Raw genomic sequence first — 19956 nt, 5'->3', positions numbered from 1 at the left:
GGGTCAGAGTCGGGGTGCGGCAGAGTCAGCTGGGTCTGCGGGCGCAGAGCCCCCGATTTCCACCCCTGCTTAGAACGCCTCCGGCTTCCCAGCGCTCAGGCAAGACCTGCCCTCGGGGGCCAGAGGCCCTGAAGGGGACATCGTGCACCTGTGCCCCGGCCTCACTACTTTCTCATCGTGATTTCCGCATTGGGTTCCCTCTGCTGGGAACACTTTTCCCTGCCCTTTCAGCTGTGTTGACCCCGCCCATCCTCTGACTCCTATTGGGAGATGGATCTTTGGAATGTCCTCCCTGCACACCCCCACAGCCTGCACACCCTCACGCCCTCACACCCTCACATCCCCACACCCTCACACCCTCACACCCTCACACCCTCATACCCTGCACACCTTCGCACCCTCACACACTCACACCCTCATACCCTGCACACCCTCGTACCCTCACACACACACCCTGCATACCCTCACACCCTCACACCCTCATATCCTCATACCCTGCACACCCTCGCATCCTCACACACTCACACCCTCACACCCTCACACCCTCATACCCTGCACACCCTGCACACCCTCACACCCTACCTTGCACACCCTCATACACTCACACCCTCATACCCTGCACACCTCACACCCTCACACACTCAAACCCTGCACACCCTCACACCCTCACACCCTCATACCCTGCACACCCTCACACCCTCACATCCTCATACCCTGCACACCCTCACACCCTCATACACTGCACACCCTCATACACTCACACCCTCATACCCTGCACACCTCACACCCTCACACACTCACACCCTCACACCCTCATACCCTGCACACTCTCACACCCTCACACACTCACACCCTCATACCCTGCACACCCTCACACTCTCATACTTTGCACACCCTCATACACTGTACACCCTCATACACTCACATCCTCATACCCTGCACACCCTCACACCCTGACACCCTCATACACTCACACCCTCACACCCTGCACACCCTCACCCTGCACACCCTGCACACACACACTCACACCCTGCGTACCCTGCACACACACGCACTCATACCCTGCCCACCTGCACACTGCACACCCTCACACACTCACATCTAGTCCTTTTCTTTTGTCTTGCTCACCCAGAGGACTCTTCCCTCCTTCACGCCACTTAATTGGAGTTTAATGACCCTCTTTAGTGCTGTGCACACTCAGCCTCTGAACTCAGAGCTTCATCTCTGGCTGCCATTGTGTCTCTGGCTCCTTGCAAAGCACCTGTGGAGAGGAGGCGTTTCCGTGTGGATTTCAGGAGAGAAACTGTTGGTTCCTCTAGCTGCTGTAACAAGTGACCACCAACTTAGTGGCTTAAGACAGCACAAATTTACCGTCTTAGAATTTGGGAGGTCTAAAGTCTGAAACGGGTTTTACCAGGCCAAAATCGAAGTCCCTATGGACTGCATCTTTTCTGGAGGGCTTGGGGGAGGATCTGTTTCCTTGCCTTTTCTGGATTCTAAGAGACAGAGCCCCCTTTCCTGGCTCAAGGTCCCCAGCCACAGTCACACCACCCTGACCCCTGCTTTTGCTGTCACATCGTATTCTCTGGCCTCCTGCCTCCTCCATTATCAGGACCCTTCTGATTCTTTTAGGCTCACCAGGATAACCAGGAGAATCTCCCAACTCAAAATCTTGCATCGCCTCTGCAGTCCCTCCTGCTATGGAAGGTGGCATACCCCAGCTTCCGGGGATCAGGACCTGCCTATGTTTGACGGGGGTATTTTCCACCTGCCGCATCATCTGAAATGTGTTTCCTTTTTTGGATGGTGGGCCTGGGCCAGCCCCTGCCTCCTCTAACTTGGGTGGGGCTCCTGGAGACAGCTTTCTGCTCTTTGAGTAACCTCTGGCCTGGGGGCTGCCGCTCTCCACGGAGGCCTCTCCTGAACCTCCCTGCCCTTCAGTTTTTGATACAATCTCCATCCCCACTTAATAGGCAGTATTAAGGTGATATTCATTGAGGATGGGGATTATACTGACCTCACCGGAGGAGGGGGGAGGTAGGAGAGCATCACTTGAGAGCCTGGTGTGCCGCAGGTGCCCAGGGTGAGCTGTCAGGGTGCTCAGGGCACCTGACCATGTGATTCCACATGCGGCCCTTCCAACCCTGGCTTGTGCCTGCTCTCTGAAGGTGGTGGGGGGCTGTGTCTGAGGGTAGCTGAGGGGGAGATCAGGCTGGCTCTCAGGCTGTGATGGCGAGAACATTTTTCATTACACTGCCCTAAATTATGGCCCAGAACTGGTGTCTAATCCCCATTCAGCCACTAGCTGTTCATGCACAAGACAGAAACTCTCTGATCTTCCAAGCTGAAAATTAAAATGACCGGAATGGATTTCCAAGGACCTGTTGTACTCCTAAGACCCTGGATGGCTGGTCCCAGGGCCAGGAGGCTGCAGGAGGCATCTCCCCGCAGCCCTGACTTTGGGCATCCGGACAGGACGTGGACTTTCCCAGGCAACAAGGCAGTGCACACTGCGTGACCCTGTCGGGATTTGTGTTTCCCATGGCTCCAATGCCTGCCTGGTGCCTCAGGGCTGGAGAGATCCTCAGACTCCCAACTCCCGCTCTGTTTTGCCCTGGGGCAGTTTCAGGGCCGTCTTCCCTGGAGTCTTGCATCACACATGGGAGTCCTATTCCCCCCAGGACAGACGCAGGTGGTGGGTGAAGGCCCATGAGGATCAGTCTCTAAATAGCCTCCAGGAAGGTAGCCAGAGGACAAAAAAGGGACTTCCTGCCTTCCCACGTTGGAGATTTAAAAACATCCCCTTTTCCATTGTGGTGGAACTTTCCAGGGGAAGGTGGGCTGGGAGACTCTGGGAAGAGCCTGGGGGTGTGTGGTCCCTCCGCCTGCTCCCTCTAGAATTAGATTTCAGCCGGTTCACTTGGGTGTCCCTGGGAGAAGGCACCCAAAAGCCCAGCAATGCGCTGTCCCCAGGCTGGTGGTTAAATATTAACGCCTCTCAGTGCCATGGCATTGGGGTCACCAGCCGTTCATGCCTTGCAAAACAGGGATATGGGAGAACCCAGTTTCAGAAGAGAAGAGAAGAAAGGAGGGGAAGGGAGGGAAGGGGAGGGGAGGGGGGAGGTGGGGAGGGGAGGGGACTTTTGGGGTCTTGCAGTTTCTTTAATCAGAAACAGCCCGAGAAAGGGGAAGGATCATCAAATTTGTAGACAGAAGACATGTGGCCTGACCCCTGGCTCTGCTCCCTCTCTCTAGGCTTAGAGAAGTGGGAAAAACTATCTGAACCCAGGAAAGAAGGTGAGAGCCAGGCTCACCACCTCACCCAGGCTTGTTCTGCTGATCAAGTATAACATGGAAATAAATATGTTGCCCCATACAGATCTGGCTTTTTCCAGAAATGGGGCATGCTTACTAAATTGAGACAATATTGACATACATGTGTTAGCTTGTAAAGGGAAGCAAAATACTTCACAGTGAATTGTTACTGCCATGCTGGTGTGTGTGCATATAAATATTTCATGCAGATGTGTGTAGACTTTAAAACAGTTATTAGCATAATGGCACCATACTCTGTATTTGGGGCTTAGATTGGCCTTATCCATTTTCAAAAATATAACTTTATTCAGATATAAAGTGTACAATTCAGTGGTTTTTGGCACATTCAGAGTTGTGCAACCGACACCACTGTTTAATGTTAGAATGCTTTCATCACCCCGAAAGGAAACGCCATACCCATTAGGAGTTACCCCCGTTTTCCTACCTCTCTAGCTGTTGGCAACCACTAATCTACTTTCTTTCTTTTCGGTTCTGTTCTTTGAGACAGGATCTTGCTCTGTCATTCAAGCTGGAGTGCAGTGTTGTGATCATAGCTCACAGCAACCTCCACCTCCTGGGCTCAAATGATTCTCCCACCTCAGCCTCTAGAGTAGCTGGGATTACAGGCATGTACCACCGTGCCTACTTAATTTTTATATATTTTTGTAGAGATGGGTTTTGCCATCTTGCCCAGTCTCGTCTTGAATTCCTGGGCTCAAGAAATCTACCCACCTCCACCTCCCAAAGTGCTGGGATTACAGGTGTGAGCCACCATACCCGGTCCTCCTTTATTCTGTCTTATGGATTTGCCTGTTCAGGACATTTCATAGAAATGGACTCATATACTGTGCAATCTTTAAGTCTGACTCCTTTATCTTAGCATAATGATTTCAGGATTCGTCTGTGTTGTAGTCTTTATCAGGACTTCATTTTTTAATGCCAAATAATATTCTGTTGTATCTGTTTACTGTATTTTGTTTATCTGTTCATCAGTTGACAGACACTGGCTGTTTCTACTTTTTTTTTTTTGGCTGTTTTGACTAATTCTGCTATGAACATTGGTGTGTAAGAGCTTGGGTGGACATATATTTTAATTGCTTCTGTGGGTAGTAAAATTACCATGTCACATGGTGATTCTACGTTTGACCTTTTTACATACCATTATACTGCTTTCCAGAGTGGCGGCCCCGTTTTCCGATCCTACCATTAGTGTCTGAGAGTCCCACGTTCTCCACCTCCTTGCCAATAACACTAGTTATCGTCTGTGGTTTTGGCTCTGGTCATCCTAGTGGGTGTGAAGTGCTGTCTCACTGTGGTTTCAATTTGCATGTCCCTAATGGTCGATGATGTTTTGCATCTTTTCATGGCTCACTGGCCATGTCTTTCTTAGGAAAACGTCTGTTCACATTAGCCTTCTCTATTTCGGGAGGCTGTGGCGTGCTAGCTTTACAAGGTGGGTTTCACACTTTCCCTCTTCCATGTTCTTGATCAAATTATTTAAGAAAGAATTAACTGTCAATAATTTTTAAAACCTGTGGTTTTAAAACCACCTGAGGTATGTGGGTAGGAAAAACATTGTTAATTTTAATTTCTTTTAGGCAAATCAAAATTTTCATTTCTTTTTGCACCAATTTTAGCATTTTCCATTTCCCCAGAAATTTACATTCTGCAAATTCCATTTTTTAAGACCTTCCTATCATATTTCCACCTTGTCAGCAAGTGTAGATTTATATGGTCCTTTGAAGTGGATGTACAGGGCTCCATCACCTTGGATGTGCCATGTTGTTTTTACCAGTCCTTCTCACTGGATGGTTAGTTTTCAGTTTTTCGGTTATAAACGGTGTGATTGTCGTTTGAGTTATCTATCTCCAAAACTAACCACTCACATGTAGTGGCTTGAAACAACATCATTTTATTGCTCAGGAATTTAGGCAGGGCTTAGCTGGGTGGTTCTTCTACTCTTTCTGGTGTCTGCTGTGGTCAGTGATGGAACTAGGAGCTTGGCTGGGTCTGGAAAACCTGAAATGGTGCTTCACCTGGGGGCTGGCTTGGTCTTTCTTTATCTCTCTCTGCCTTATAGACCCTTACCCTCCATAGCCTCTGCCTCCTTCCCCTCCATGTGGTCTCTTTCTTCAGCAGTGTGGTCAGATTTCTCGATTCAGTGGCTTGCTTCCCACAGGGCAAAAATAGAAATGAAAGGTTTCTTAAGTCCCAGTTCTGAGCCTGGCAGGGCCTCAGTTCCACTGGGTCCTACTGGTCACAGCAGATCACATGGTCAATCTAGACTTCAGAGATGGGGAGTAGACTCCACAAGTTCATGGGACAGCAGCATGTGCATACAGAGACAAGGAATTGTTGGTGGCCGTATTTGCAGAAAACCTAACACTACTGCGAGCACAGTACACTTTTCTGACAAATTTTGGAGTCCTAGGTCAATGTTCCTGGAGAGAATATGGGGTCTATTGACTGGAGAATCACAGGCAAGTCACGTAACCTCTGGAACCAAAACATGTAAAGTCCCCATCCTAGGATTTCCTGAAGTCTAGCAGAGAGTAGACACCAACACTGACATCCCTTATAATAACTATAGATGCTCTTCCAGGAGCGTCTTGGAGTTTGCTGCCAGGCTGGTCTTAACTTGGCTCATCCTAATCATTGAAAAAGATGGCATTATTCCCATTTTATGTAAGAGGAAACCAAGACACAGGACTCACCTGGCTTAACCTTGCCTTCTCCCCTCTCCATCACCTGGGTGTCATCCCCCTCTAGTATTTTTTCTGCCCCACACAATGTTGTGATGGCAACACATATCACACAGGATTCGACATCTTCCTATGTGTCTCCTGTCCCCAGGTGAGTGAAGGGGGTGGCAAGGTTTAAGCGAGCAGTTTCTTGAGTCAGATTTCTGGTGCTGTTGCCTGGTTCTGCCACTTATCAGGTCTGTCACTGCAGATGATGGGCTTCATTTCACTGACCCTGACTTTTTTCATCTGGAAAACAATAGCAGGACTTCGATCATTTCATAGCGCTGTCGGGAGATTCGGAGAACTGATGCATGGAAAGCACCGGGATTCTCAGTAGTGGCAAAGGTGAAAGAACGCATTTAGGTTCCTCATGTCCTTTCCCCCTGAGCCTTCCCCACCTGTACTCTCACCTGGGCTGGGCCAGGGCGGCCAGTGTGTTCAAAGTAAATAAAAATGTCACAAAGGGCTCCTTCAGTGCTCTCCTGGTTGTAAGAACCAGTGTTCTTTTACGATGCTCAAGGTGGCAGCTAGAAATTCCCACCCTCCCAGCTGTCAGACTGGACCTGGCTGCCGAGTAATTCCTTCCTTATCGTCTCCATGAGGTCCAACCTCATGCCTGGGCTCTCGGTCTAAAAGCAAAGCTCGTGTTAGCATCTCACACTCGACCCATCTCAGCACGTCTCCCATCTCCTGGTGCCTTCTGATGAAGGTCTGGCTCTCCTAAGCGTGCCTGGAACAAACTGCAAACTATGACTTGAAGGAGGGGAGTCGACGCGTTCACGTTGATTCACGGATGAGTCAGCGCTGGCCTGTAGCTTCTGGCCTCAGTGTCTCAGCCTGCAATAGGAGAATGCTCAGTATCGTTTGGCGAGGCGTTCTGAGGCGTTCTCTGTTTAAAGGCCTCGCTCTGTTCCCTGGTTACCATTCATTGTTGTACCGTCCTCGAGGGTCTGTCCAGAGAGCTGGTCACATTTTCCTGCTCATAACAATTTTCCAGCAAAATCACCACCTGGGTTTGTGACTTCCGTGCTGGGTGTGGATATTTCTGCAGGGGCCTCGGGAGCCTGATTCAGTAGGGGAAGTTGTTTTGACTTGGAGTGGTGCTTCTTGTCCCATCTCTTCATCGTTGAGAACAGCTAATGGTTCATTGACAACCTTGGTAGCTTTTCAAAGCCAGGAAAGGCATCGAGGCACACTGGAGATAAGACCGCAGGAAATTCTTGTTTATCAGTTTAAAATCTCTCTAGACATCCCCCAAGCCAGTCTGAAATTACCTCTAAAAGAGCATGGAGAAGAAGAAGTCAATGAGCCATGAAAAATCATCTGATTATTTTAATTCAGTTTGGATGTGACAGGCAAACTTAGGGTCTTCAAAGTCCTGTGTGGCTCTGAAAAGACTTCCTTACTTTTGTAATCTCTCTGTGCTCAAGAGAGGAATGAGTCCTTTATGATCCATTAAAAAACAAAAGCCAAAAACCCTCATTCCTCATCGTCTGGGAGACTGGGAAGTCCAAGATCTAGGTGCCGGCAGGGTCAGCGTCTGGTGAAGGCTGCTCTCTGCTTCAAGGTGACACCTTGTTGCTGTGTCCTCAGGTGGCTGAAGGTGGAAAAGCAAAAAGGGACCAGACTTTCTCCCTCAAACCCATTCATAAAGACACCAATCCATCCCCGATCTATCCCCTCCTACAGGCGTCACCTCTTACTAATGGTGCATTGGGGATTAAGTTTCAGCCTGAGTCTTGGGAGGGACAAAACCTTGAAACCACAGCAATAATAGAATTAAGCATTTTCTGAATTAGGTTCTGGGGGTTGTTGAGTATTACTTAAAAAGGAGGGTTTTAGGGGGGATGGGGGTGAGGTGACTCCTGTCTCCATCTGTGTCCTGGTGTTGCTGTCCATTGCTGTGGGGTGCCCAGCCTCCCATGGCTAGGAGCTGGCATATGACTTGACTGGGCCAACTGGATTCTCTCCCCCAGATTTTTGGATGGAGAGACGCCCGGAGGGAAAAGCAGCTCTGATTCATTCCTTCTGTGCTTGTGCCTAAGGAGGTTGCCCTGTGCCCTTGCACCTGCCTCTCAGTTCCTGTCTGTTTCTGAGCCTGTTCTTCTTCCCTGTGTAGGCTTCTCCGGGTCTGTTAATCTCCCAGTATTGGCTGTCATTGCAGATCTATTTCCTGTGTGCTTCTCTGAGCCTTGTTCACATTGATGTGCCTGACAAATGTCTGATACATTGTGGCACGCAGCAGGAGGATGATCTGGCAGACCTCACAAACCTAGAGGGGTCCAGATCAGACAGGAAGATAAATAGGGGTGGTTGTCTGCAATGTTGGTAGGGAGAGCTGGGGACTGGAGCCAACTGGAGATGTGTGCCCCATCAAAGGGGAATCGGCTTAGTGGGTTGCATTCCAGTGAGGGTGGCCAGTAAAAGGCTCTGAAAAAGTAGTGTCCAGAAGAACTCTTTGTGTACAGTTACAAGCTCGGGCTTGCAGGTAGCCTGGTTGGGTTCCAATCCTGCCTAGACTCTGTCCCAGTGGCATAACCCTGGGCAAACAACTCAACCTTCCTGAGCCTGTTTTGAGTTCTGCACAATGTCACGGGGATTATTATCCACCCCACGGAGTATTGTAAGAACTAAGTGAGTGAGGTTGGTCAGGCATTTCAGTATGGAGCCTGGCACATGGTAAGTGCTCTATAAATGGTATGTCTGACATATTTACATGTGAGCAGAGAAGATTTGCTGTAATCCCCAGGAAGATGAGATAACTCCAGGTATGATAGAGACTGTTGTTGCCCTGGAGCAGGGACCAGTATCATGTTGTTCATCATTATACCTTGGTTCCTGGTACAACATAGAGGTTTCAGTATTTTAGTTGACTATTAAAGAACTAAAAGTATTGAAATTTTGAATCCTTATTAAAAGTGGGCAGAAAATGTTATGGAGATCTTTCACACTAGAATTCTACTATCCAGGAATGTTAACAATCCACTTATCTATACACTTATTTATCTACTCATCTACCCAGTCCCCCATTCATCCACCCACCCACTCAACCACTTATCCATCCACTCTTTCACCTACCCACCCACACATCTACCCGTCCATTCACTTATCCATCCATCCATCCATCCATCCATCCATCCATCCACTCATTCACCCACCTACCCATTCATCCACCTACCTATCCATCTACCCATCCATCTGACCATTCATCTGCCCTCCATCCCTATAGAGTTAATTATGATGTTACCCATTTTGCTACTGTAAAAAGTGAGGAAGAGAGAATGAAAGAGTTTTCACTATTAATACCATCAGTCCAGAGATTCACTTCCTAGGTCTTGCCGGACTCATGAAAACATTGAATGTCCTAGAAATGCAGTGTATCTGCCCTGGCATGTGGGTAACTGGGCTGAAACCCCAGCTTGGCAACTTCCCAGTTAAATGACCTTGGACAAATCATGGCTTTACCATGCATTGAGTGAAAATGATATTCCCGCAACTTAGGGTTGTGAGAATTGAATGAGATAGTGTAGTGTTCAGCCCCCGTGGCAAAGTATCTGGCACATGGTAAATATTCAGATACTCTCAGCTTCTGCTCTCTGAGACTCTTCCAGCAACATGGAGGCTGCATAATCCCTGCCTTCCTGTACTCTGTCCTGCTGGGATGCCCCTAAAAATCTGTGGGGTGAGATTGCCTTTTAACAGCCGCCTGTTCCTTGTGTGTGTCTCCTTGTAGCTCTTCTGCACTCTCTTTCCTCGCCACAGCTACTGAGGGGGTCTTTGTGCCTGGATCTGGGTCTGATGTTCCCACCCTTGGGGCACCAGTGGGCTTCCTCCCGCCCCTCCCACCCCATGAGGCTCTGCTTCCCATCTGTTGGGGTACCCGAGGTGTCACCTGGCTAATGTGAAGCCTGTGTCTCTCCTTCTCTCTCGCAGGGAATCAGATCTCTTCCTGCTCGACAGCCGTACCCTCTGGGCCTCGGAGGAGGGCTGGCTGGTATTCGACATCACGGCCACCAGCAACCACTGGGTGGTCAACCCGCGGCACAACCTGGGCTTGCAGCTCTCAGTGGAGACGCTGGATGGTGAGTCCCCCGGCCACCACCACCGCCAGTTCTAGCGCAGCCTGTGCTCCTGGACTTCAGGAGGGTCTCAGCAGTGCACATGCTTGTTGCACTACACACAGACTTCCCTGCCCCTCCCAGCCCGTGCTCCATGTTCAGCCTTTTGATCCAAACCAGAAGCAGTTTCTTCCCCTCTTTTCCCAAGAAGATTATATGTTTGGCCATAGCAGAATTGGGTAAAACTTCTTTACCCAAAGGGTGGTCCCACGTCAGCAGGGGTGGCAGCCGTCTTATGACAAGTACAGAGTCCTGGGCCCATCCCAGACCTGCTGCATCAAGAGCCTGCACTTTAACTGGAGACCCGAGTTGACAGCACAGGACACAGGACATTCTGGACTGTCCCGTGTACTGCAGGGTGTTTAGCAGTAACTCTGATCTCTTACTCACCAGATGCTAGTAGCATCTCCCAGCTGCGACACCCAAAAATGTCTCCAGATATCGCCAGATGTCCCTGTGGGACAAAATTGCCCTTGTGCAAGGCATTAGTCCCTTCCGCATTAGAACCTGAATGTGGGTCCGAGTCCCCGATTCGTGGAGAATCCGCTGTGAGTCTGCCCTCCCCAACACCTCATTCCCCACCACAGTTCTGCCTACGGGGAAAAGGGAAGAAGGTGGGTGAGTGCAGAAGTGGGAATGGGCTTCTCCATGCTAATTTTCCCCTACCCCAAACAGATAACAAACAGTATCTCGTAGCTTGACTTTGCTTAAAATTTGGTGGTGATGGTCTCCAGATGTGTAGCTTCTTCCTTCCACCAGTTTTATCAACAAAAAAATCTTTTTTTTTCAGTTATCTTTTAATAACCACCTTCCCAATGTTTGCCTTTGGAGCTATGGACAATACGTGTGCAGCACTGAATAGCTTCCCTCCCACTTTCTTCTCTAGCTGCTGAGTTCCACTTCTCAGGGACAACTGCTGTTTCCTTCTTTTCAGAGATTCTCTGGGTATCTAAGCAATTACATGGAGATTCGGCTTTCTGTTTTTCCCTCAGTCCCACAAAGGTGGCCTGGCATATACAGTGTTCTCCACCGGACGACTTCTCTCGGAGACTGATCCTGTCAGCCATGAAAGAGCTTCCTTGTTCCATGTGTTTTGTGTCCGTGTGGATCTCCCACCCACTCACTCCGTGGCATTGGACAGTTTCCCTAACCTGTCAAAGCCTAGGCTTTCTCACCTCCAGCATGCAGGTGATGAGAGGGTCTGGGCCACTGGGTTGTTACAAGGTGTAATGGGTTACCGTGGGAAGCGTTTTTAAAGTAGTGCCTTACTGAGCATAGGATTCCCCTGGGCATCTGGGTAAATGCAGATTCTGATTCAGCTGGCCTGGGGCAGAGGGGCCTGTGTTTTCAGACAGCCACCAGGTGACAGAGGCTGCAAGTTCCTGGACTATGCTTTGAGTGATGAGACTTAGAACAGGACCTGATTGAAATACATGTGTGAAGGAGAGCAGTCATCATCATCATCATCACCATCGCCAAAATTGACTGCCCCGCTTCCCTGGGATGGATGCCTACGTGTTTTCTAGTCTTTTGCTCTCACATACAAGGCTGCAGTGGGAAACCTCGGTGCACAGCTCACTTTTCATTTGAGTGTAGCTCTAGGATCAGTTCCTGAAGGTGACATTGTCTATTTGTAGTTTTTTTTTTTTTTTTTTTTTTGAGACGGAGTCTCACTCTGTCACTCAGGCTGGAGTGCAACAGCACAATCTCAGCTCACTATAACCTCCGCCTCCCAAGTTAAAGCGATTCTCCTGCCTCAGCCTCTTGAATGGCTGGGACTACAGGTGCCCACCACCACACCCGGCTAATTTTTTATTCTTAATAGAGACGAGGTTTTGCCGTGTTGGCCAGGCTGGTCTTGAACTCCTGACCTCAGCCTCCCAAAGTGCTGAGATTTCAGGCATGAGCTACCATGCCCAGCCTATTTCTAGTCTTGTTAGATAATGTCAGTTTGCCCTCTTCCAAGGCCATTCCACTTGCACCCCCACCAGCAATGCGTGAGGGTACGTGTTTTCCCATTCTTGTCAGTTCAAGTTCTCAAACATGGATTTTTGCTAATTCAGCAGATAGCAAATGGTATCATGTAGCTTGCCTTTGCTTTTTCTTACTCTGTGTGAGGTGGGCATTTCTTCATGGTTGCCATTTGCCGTTCCTTCCCTGAACATGGTATGTTCATACTCTCTGCCCGTTGTGCTGGTAGGTTTTGGTCTTTTTCTGTATGATTTTGGTTATTTGCAGTTTGAGCAACAAATGTTTTCCCAGTTTTTTGTTTGATTTGTACTTTGCGTATGCTGAATTTTGCCAAGTGGATTAAAACAATAGAGCTTGGCCTGGTGAGGTGGCTCATGGCTATAATCCCAGCATTTTGGGAGGCCAAGGCAGGCAGATCACCTGAGGTCAGGAGTTTGAGAACAGCCTGGCCAACATGATGAAACCTCATCTCTACTAAAAGTACCAAAAAAAAAAAAAAAAAAAAAATTAGCCAGTCATAGTGGTGCATGCCTGTAATCCCAGCTACTAGGGAGGCTGAGGCAGAAGAATCAATTGAACCCAGGAAGCGGGAGTTGCAGTGAGCCCAAATGGTGCCATTGTACTCCAGCCTGGGCGACTGAGGGAGAATCTGTCTCAAAACAAAACAAAAAAGGCAATAGAGCTGAATGTAATAATCTTTTCCCTGATTGATGCTGGGCTTTGCCTCTTTTTCTTCCTATCAGAGGCCACTGCCTTAGATGGAGCTGGGGGGGGACATCCTGGCCAGCATCTTGGGGACAATTCAGCAAAGTCTAGTTTAGGGGCCCTTCTTATCTCTTCTCCAGCTCAGGTGCCTGGCAGTAGGATGTGGGTAGCGGGAACAATTCCAGCATTTCAGAAGGTCTGCGGGAGGTCTGAGTGAGGAAATAGCGACCCTCCTCACTCCAGACCATGTAGAACATGCCCTCTGCCTGAGTTGTTGAATGACTCCCGCAAAGTCACAGGCCATGTGAAGGGACTGCAGAGTTTAGCACCACACTCATGTCCCCTGCATCCCAGACCCGTCTTCTTTCTACTGCTTGTCCCCCACCTCCCCCTCCCTCAGCTTGTTCTTCTTCCTCTTTCCATGGCCCTGAGAGTTAACAGTGCTGCTAGAAGACACTGGAGCTTTCCATTGCTGTCTTTGGGGTTGGCACACTCTAGCCTGCTGAGCAAATTCAGCCTGCAGCCTGATTGTGTGTGTGGCCTGTGAACTAAGAATAGTTTCACATTTTTTAATGATTGAGAAAAGTTGGAAGAAGAGGAATATTTAATATCAGGTAAAATTCTATGAAATGTACATTTTGGTGTCTGTACCTCCTGTTTTATTGGCACAGCCACACCCATTTGTCTACGGCGTGTCTGGGGCTGCTGTTATGTTTTAACAGCAAAGTTGAGTCATTGTAACAGAGACCCTGTGACCTGCTAAGCTGCAAATATTTATTATTTTCAAAAATATTACTAACAAGGAAAGTTTGTAATGCCTGCTCTATAGCAGCCATTCTCACACTGTTCCATGAAGTCCCAATAGGTGCCTCAGGGGAAAAGGAAGAGTGTCACAGCCATTTAAGTATGAGGAATGCTAGGCTGAATAAATGAAACCAATTTCTCTGCAGGACTTACCAGAGCATTTATTTTGCCGATGTCCATTGTGAAACTCTGGACAGGAAATACTGCATCGAGGAATTCCAAACTCATCTAGCGATAGAATCGTTTGACTCTCCTTTTTCCTTAAAAGCTCCCATGGAACATTTTGGGGATAAGATAAAAATGAAGGAATATGGCTTATTCTCTTCTTCAGAGTAACCATTTCTGTGGACTTGTAGATGTTGGGGAGACCTTTCAGTTGGGCCCCAGTGGGTTCTGTGCTTCTCTGTCTTGCCTGCCCTGCTGGCCCAGGTGATTTTTCTCTTCGGTGATGTCAGCCCTGCAGCCAGCTCCTCCTAGTGCCAGTCCTGCCCTCGCCATTCCCCCCAGACACAGTCAGAACCCTTTTGCCCCTTTCGCCTCCAGCACCTGCTCCCCCATTGTCGAGGTTGTGAAGAAAAGTGCTGCCTGACGGTTAGAGCTCGGGCTCTGGTGCCAGGCTTCCCAGGTTCAAATCCCAGCCCTGCTGTTTCCGGCCTTGTGACCCAGGGTGAGTCACTTAACGTGCCTCTTCTGGAAAATGGGGTTAATAATAGTTTCCATCCCCAAGGGTGGTTGTGAGGGATCAGATGAGCTCATGCAAGTGATGAGTTTAATTGGCCAGTGCGTGGTTGCTGTGAAGCACCACTCTCATGATCGTCACGATTACCCAGCAAGGTAGATGCTATGCAGGCAAGGAAATGGAGGCTCCTGAGAGCCCCCCGGGATCCACATTTCGGCAGCCCACTTGAGACCCTCTCCATTCCTTGCAGCCTAGTGGCTGCAAGATGCTATGTAGATCAGAGCAAGGATTAGACACCGTGTCCCTGACCCTCTGACTCTGTGACACCATCTTTGCCCCTCCTGGACAGGGAACTGGGGGCCGGGTGCGGTGCCACTGCCCGTGTACTTGGCTCGTCCAGGTGCTGCATGCCCAGGCAGGGAGTTTGGTGTGGTTGCCCAAATCGGGGAAGACCCACCCACTCGGATTGTCAGGGAGGGGCAGAGTGTACAATGGCCAGTTGGCTGTGTGGATTTTTGGACTTTTTGGGGATGAGCTAAGGAGCAAGTGAGTCCAGGATTTTCAAGACACCATGGCTGTGAAATTCTCTGTTTTCCCTACCACGGAGGCTGTCCCGCCTGGAGTCCGTCAGGGGCACCCCTGGGGAACCACACATACAGGTGCCTGGGGTTTGTTTCAGACCCACCCGTGGGGCATCTCTGATGACGCGTGCCAGAATATGCCCTTTTTCCCAGTAGCTTTAGGGTTACAGGTGGTTTTGGTTCCACAGATGAATCAGATTCTAGCACTCCCATCAGCCAAGTAGCGTACACAGTACCTAATATGTACTTTTTATTCCTTTGCCACCTTTTAAAATAAGACTTGGGTACTTGAGGCCTGGCCCAGTGACAGCAGTCTGGCAAAGTCACGCACAGTGCCTGGGGCAGCCTGTTTACAAGATGGTGCCTGGGCTGACAGGTGCCCTCAGGTCCTGGGTCTCAACCCTCCCCTGCCGGATCCTGCGCGGGGGAGGCAGCAGGGCCTGCAGGAGGCAGTGTCTATCCAGCAAGTGGGTATACACTGCTTGACGCCTGGCCCTGAGCTGGCTGCAGAGACCCTGGTCCCTGCCCTGGAGACCTCTTACTGGTATTAACTCAGAGAATATGCTGCCTGCTCCAGAATGCAGGGAAGCCAGGTGCCCAGCAGCAGCGCCCATGCCCAGGTCTGCGTCCAGAAGAGGCAGAGACTGGGTCACCCAAACCTTCCAAGTGCTAGGCAGTTACACTGTGCCTGGGTGGAGAGGGGACCCTGGCAGCCACTGGAATTTGGAGTCTGGACACCTCCTGGGGTCTCAGCACACAACAGGCAGGTGGAAGATAGTCATTTGAGCCAGTCTGCTTCCATTCTAGTGGGGCGCAGCCATCACAGACCTTTTTCAGAAGCCTTGTATTTGACCCCACGGGAGCCCCTGCCTGCCAGCAGTCTCCAAAACTCCAGAGCCCAGATGGTGCCCTCCTTCCCTCCCATCTGGCCACAGGTGGGGGTCTCAAGGTCAAAATGCAGAGGTGCCCTTCGAGACCACCCAGGAAGAGCATGTCTGTTCCCTCTTCCTCCCAGCTGGGCCCTCTGATGAGTCACCATGTGGAGCAGCCACAGCTGGGGCTCTGCTCCAGGCCAGTGTGTCCTCACGGGGAGAAGCCCATAAACTCCCAGGCACCTGCAGCTCGTTGGGAGGCAGCTGAGCGGGGAGCCCGGTCTCATCTCCCTGGGAAGGGGCTGGCGCTGCAGCCGCGAGGGCTGGAATCTGCTTTCCCTTAGTACAGAGGAGAAGAGAGACGGCCCTTCCCCTTGCTCCAGCTCCCAGGCTGTGCTTCCCACCCCTGGGCTGGCTGTGTCCTACACCCCACGCTAGGTGCAGCTGTCAGGGACCCAGGGAGAATCCAGCGTCGCCCAGAGCCATGTGAGAAAGGAGAGGGTAGGAGAGGAGAGGGAGAGGAGAGGAAAGGAGAGGGAGAGGAGAGGCAAGGCACCCTTGAGTGGCGGGAATCCTGCGCTCGGGGCTTCTCCCACCCTGTGGCCTCCAGACAGAGGAGCCCGCCCTGCAGGCCAGGCCCTGAGCTGCTGATCTGGCTGCAGCTTTTAGAAGCAGGATGGCTGGTGGCCCCTGTACATACTCTGGCACCCGTGGCCCTGTCACAGCACAGCTCCTCGGTCACCTTCGTGTGGTCTCAACAGCTGCTCCCACCTCTTGGGGTCTTGCTCCTTTGTATGTTCTATGACCATAATAACATCACGATTCTGTAGGTGACTGGAAGGCGAAAGTGAATTCATAGAACATGCTGAGTCCTGGTCCCAGCGCCCTGTCTATGCTCCTGAGTGTTAGATGTTCTCATTGTTGATTTATTTAGTTCTCACAATAATCCTGCCCAGGTAGCACAATTGATGTCACCAACATTTTATAAATGAGGAAACAGAGGCCGAGAAGGTTGGAGGACTTTCTCATGACTCCCAGGTGTAGACCTGGACTTCAGCCAGAGGATTGTGGCTCCAACCCTCTTCCTCTTTGCTGGAAAATCTTCCAAGGAATGTGTTCACCAGGCCCTACCTGGTGGGGTTTGGAGGGGCAGATGAGCACCTACAGGGGACCCAGCGTAGCTGTCGGAGGTAGAGACCCCAGGACTCTCTAACATTCTAGGTCTTGCCTGACTTCTCAACTGGGAAGGAAAGTGTTTCTAAAAATAACCCAGAAGACAGTGGGCTTCTCACAGGACTCACTGCAGGAGCCCCCGTGCAGAAGTGGCCAGGGCTGCGCTCCACTTCCATGGCTCCTCCCTCTATTAAAAAAAAATTAGGGCTAGACGCGGTGCTCACACCTGTAATCCCACCACTTTGGGAGACCAAGGTGGGTGGATCATGAAGTCAGGAGTTTGAGGCCAGCATGGTCAACATCGTGAAACCCCTTGTCTACTAAAAATATAAACATTAGCTGGGCGTGGTGGTGTGTGCCTGTTATCCCAGCTACTTGGGAGGCTAAGGCAGGAGAATCACTTGAACCTGGGAGGTGGAGCTTGTAGTGAGTCAAAATTGCGCCATTGCATGTCAGTCTCGGCAATATAGTAAGACTCTGTCTCAAAAAATATATATATGTTTTATGGCCATGTTGATATCAAGATGAATATTATAATTCTGGCTGAATTAAAAATTGATTATTTTTGAGATGGGGTCTTGCTCTATTGCCCAGGCTGGCTGGGCTCAAGCGACCCCCCAGCCTCAGCCTCCTGAGTAGCTGGAATTGTAGGTGCCCAGCTTTGAATTAAAAAACAAAACATTCTTAGGTACTGAAAGTTTATGTTTTGTCTTCCAATTTTAAGAGATGTTGTTGCATTTTCATGGGCCCTGCTTCCCCGAATAGGGAGAGAATGATGATTGAAGATCATCCCCCGCCCCAGCATCTGGTTGTTAGAACAAGTTTCATACAGCCAAGACCTCTCCATCTCTGTTGGAAGCACAATTATTCACTCAACAAACATTTCCGTGCAGAGCCACGGACTGTTCTAATCACCAGGGGTGCAGCCTGAACAAAAGGAAGATTTGGCTGTGGTGTTGTTCACATTCTTCCAGGAAGAGGCCGCCCGGCAACGAGAGACCATGTACTGAGGGGCAGGGGCAGAGCCGTGCAGATGAGGTCAGAGGTTCTGAGGATGGTTCGGAACAGCTTCCTGCTGCTCTACAAATCCATACGCCCATTTTCCTTGTGGCTTCTTCCATCCCCAAAGCCTGCTGCAGAGATGAAGCCTGGTTTGGGCTGGGGAGACTCTAGTCCTTGCGGACGTGGAGGCACCAGGTCATTTGTCCCGAGAAAGGGACTGCAGCCTTTTGTCCAGCTTCATGGGGTCCCCCCTCTCTTCTTCGCTTGCAGAAGAAATCACTTGAGACTCGAGAGGGTCATGTCAATCAGCCCTGCCTCTCAGATCCAAGAAGACGATCTGGGCGGCCTTGTCTGCCCCATGTCATACTTCCTCATTGGGGACCCCTTTCTTCAGCTCCTGTGAGCGCCTGCTCTCCATCCCCTGAGCTCCAAGGCCCCAGGCACCTTCTCTCCCTCCTGCACCCCATCTCTGCTTCCTGAAGTCGGCTGGGGGTCAGGGGCAGGTGCATTTTGGATATCTGCAAGCAGAGAGCCCCAAGCGTCTCTCCTGTGACACACAAGGGCACGTGTCTCACTTCACGCTCATTCCAGATTGAATCGGATGAGATTGCAGAGCATTTAAAGGATTGAAGGGCATGTGCTGTCCAAGTGTGACGCTCAGCTGTGGCGGCTGAGAAAGGAGCCGGGAGGTGAGCCACTCGCCCGCGGCGGCTGCTGAAACTAAGCCCCACAAAGCCACGGCTGGTGAGCGATGCCGCCCACGGCGCAGCTGGCTCCAAAGTGCCTTTGCTCCATGCGATTGCTTCACATCCTGTTTGTCCAGAAGCTGGAGAGGGAGAGAAAAGAAAAGGCTTGATGACCCAGCGGCTGGGATCAGTCCTTCCAGGGCTGGGACGGCAGGGATAGGGAGGGCAGAATGGGGTAACTGGGGCCAGGCAGATGTCACAAGTGTTAACTGAGTTCTCACTTGTCACTTGGGCCTTGGTCCACCGAGAGAAATGGCTGGCGCGAATGTGTTTTTCACAATTAATGAGAAACATTCCTGTGCTGTGGGCCTTGAAGGGGTAGCCGATGGCCCTGGGCCTGGAAAACAAGCCACAAGGAAACCCAGATGGTACCCCTGTGCGGTGTGGGTGGGCTGCACCCCTGTCTTTCCTGAGGGGCCCCATTGTGCTTCCTGCCTGCTTTCCGAGGTCTTTCCACAGAGCTGGAGGGCTCCCTCTGGGCTGGCTGTGCCGATTTTGCTCAGGCCGCCTGGGTTTGCCAGTGGTGCTGGGTCACACCAGCTGGGCCCTGTGTCCTCAGCTCACTCTGAGTCCTGCCTCCACCCGGCTCCTCTCGGAAGGCCCTTCCCTCTATGCCTCACTGAATCCCTCCTACCTTTGGAGACCTTGTAGGTCACCTATATCCATGCCTGGGCAGCCTTTCTGAGTGTTGGGGGTCCTTTTCCCTTGCATCACCTGCAGATGGTGCAGGGGTCAAGTTTGCAGGCTCCAGTCAGCCAGGCCAGGGTGTGGACTCCATCTCTGTCCTCCCCAGCATCGGGCCCCTGGTTGATGACTGTGCCTGTGACCTTGCTTTCCCCTCTGTAAATGTAGGGTCACAGTTCTACCTTGAGAGGTTCCAGTGAGGAGCGGGCATGGACCGGGCTTAGCATGGTGCTTGGCCCACAGCAGGTGGGAGTGGGCATGGAACGGGCTTAGTATGGTGCTTGGTACACAGCAGGTGGGAGCGGGCATGGAACGGGCTTAGCATGGTGCTTGGTACACAGCAGGTGGGAGCGGGCATGGAACGAACGGGCATAGCATGGTGCTTGGCACACAGCAGGTGGGAGCGGGCATGGAACGGGCTTAGCATAGTGCTTGGTACACAGCAGGTGCTCGGTAAATGGTGGGTTTTCATTTTTGAGAAGCAGCAATGACGGAACCAAGGTATCCAGAACACTCACACTGGCAAATGATCGCGAATAATGCTGTCTTCTTTCGTGAGGGC

At 50.7% G+C, this 19956-nt stretch overlaps 1 protein-coding gene across 2 annotated transcripts in view; it reads left to right on the top strand.

The window, feature by feature from the left end:
* BMP7 (bone morphogenetic protein 7) overlaps nucleotides 1-19956 on the top strand; it is a 95807-nt gene that overhangs the window by 52654 nt on the left and 23197 nt on the right. For both annotated transcript variants that reach the window (XM_074406693.1, XM_003932614.4), the window contains exon 3: nucleotides 9993-10141. In XM_074406693.1, coding sequence (XP_074262794.1) covers nucleotides 9993-10141 — 149 coding nt within the window. The remainder of the gene's footprint in view (nucleotides 1-9992; nucleotides 10142-19956) is intronic.

Source organism: Saimiri boliviensis, chromosome 9 (assembly GCF_048565385.1).
Source record: "Saimiri boliviensis isolate mSaiBol1 chromosome 9, mSaiBol1.pri, whole genome shotgun sequence".
Classification (NCBI taxonomy): Eukaryota; Metazoa; Chordata; class Mammalia; order Primates; family Cebidae; genus Saimiri; species Saimiri boliviensis.
This window is presented reverse-complemented; position numbering and strand designations above follow the sequence as displayed.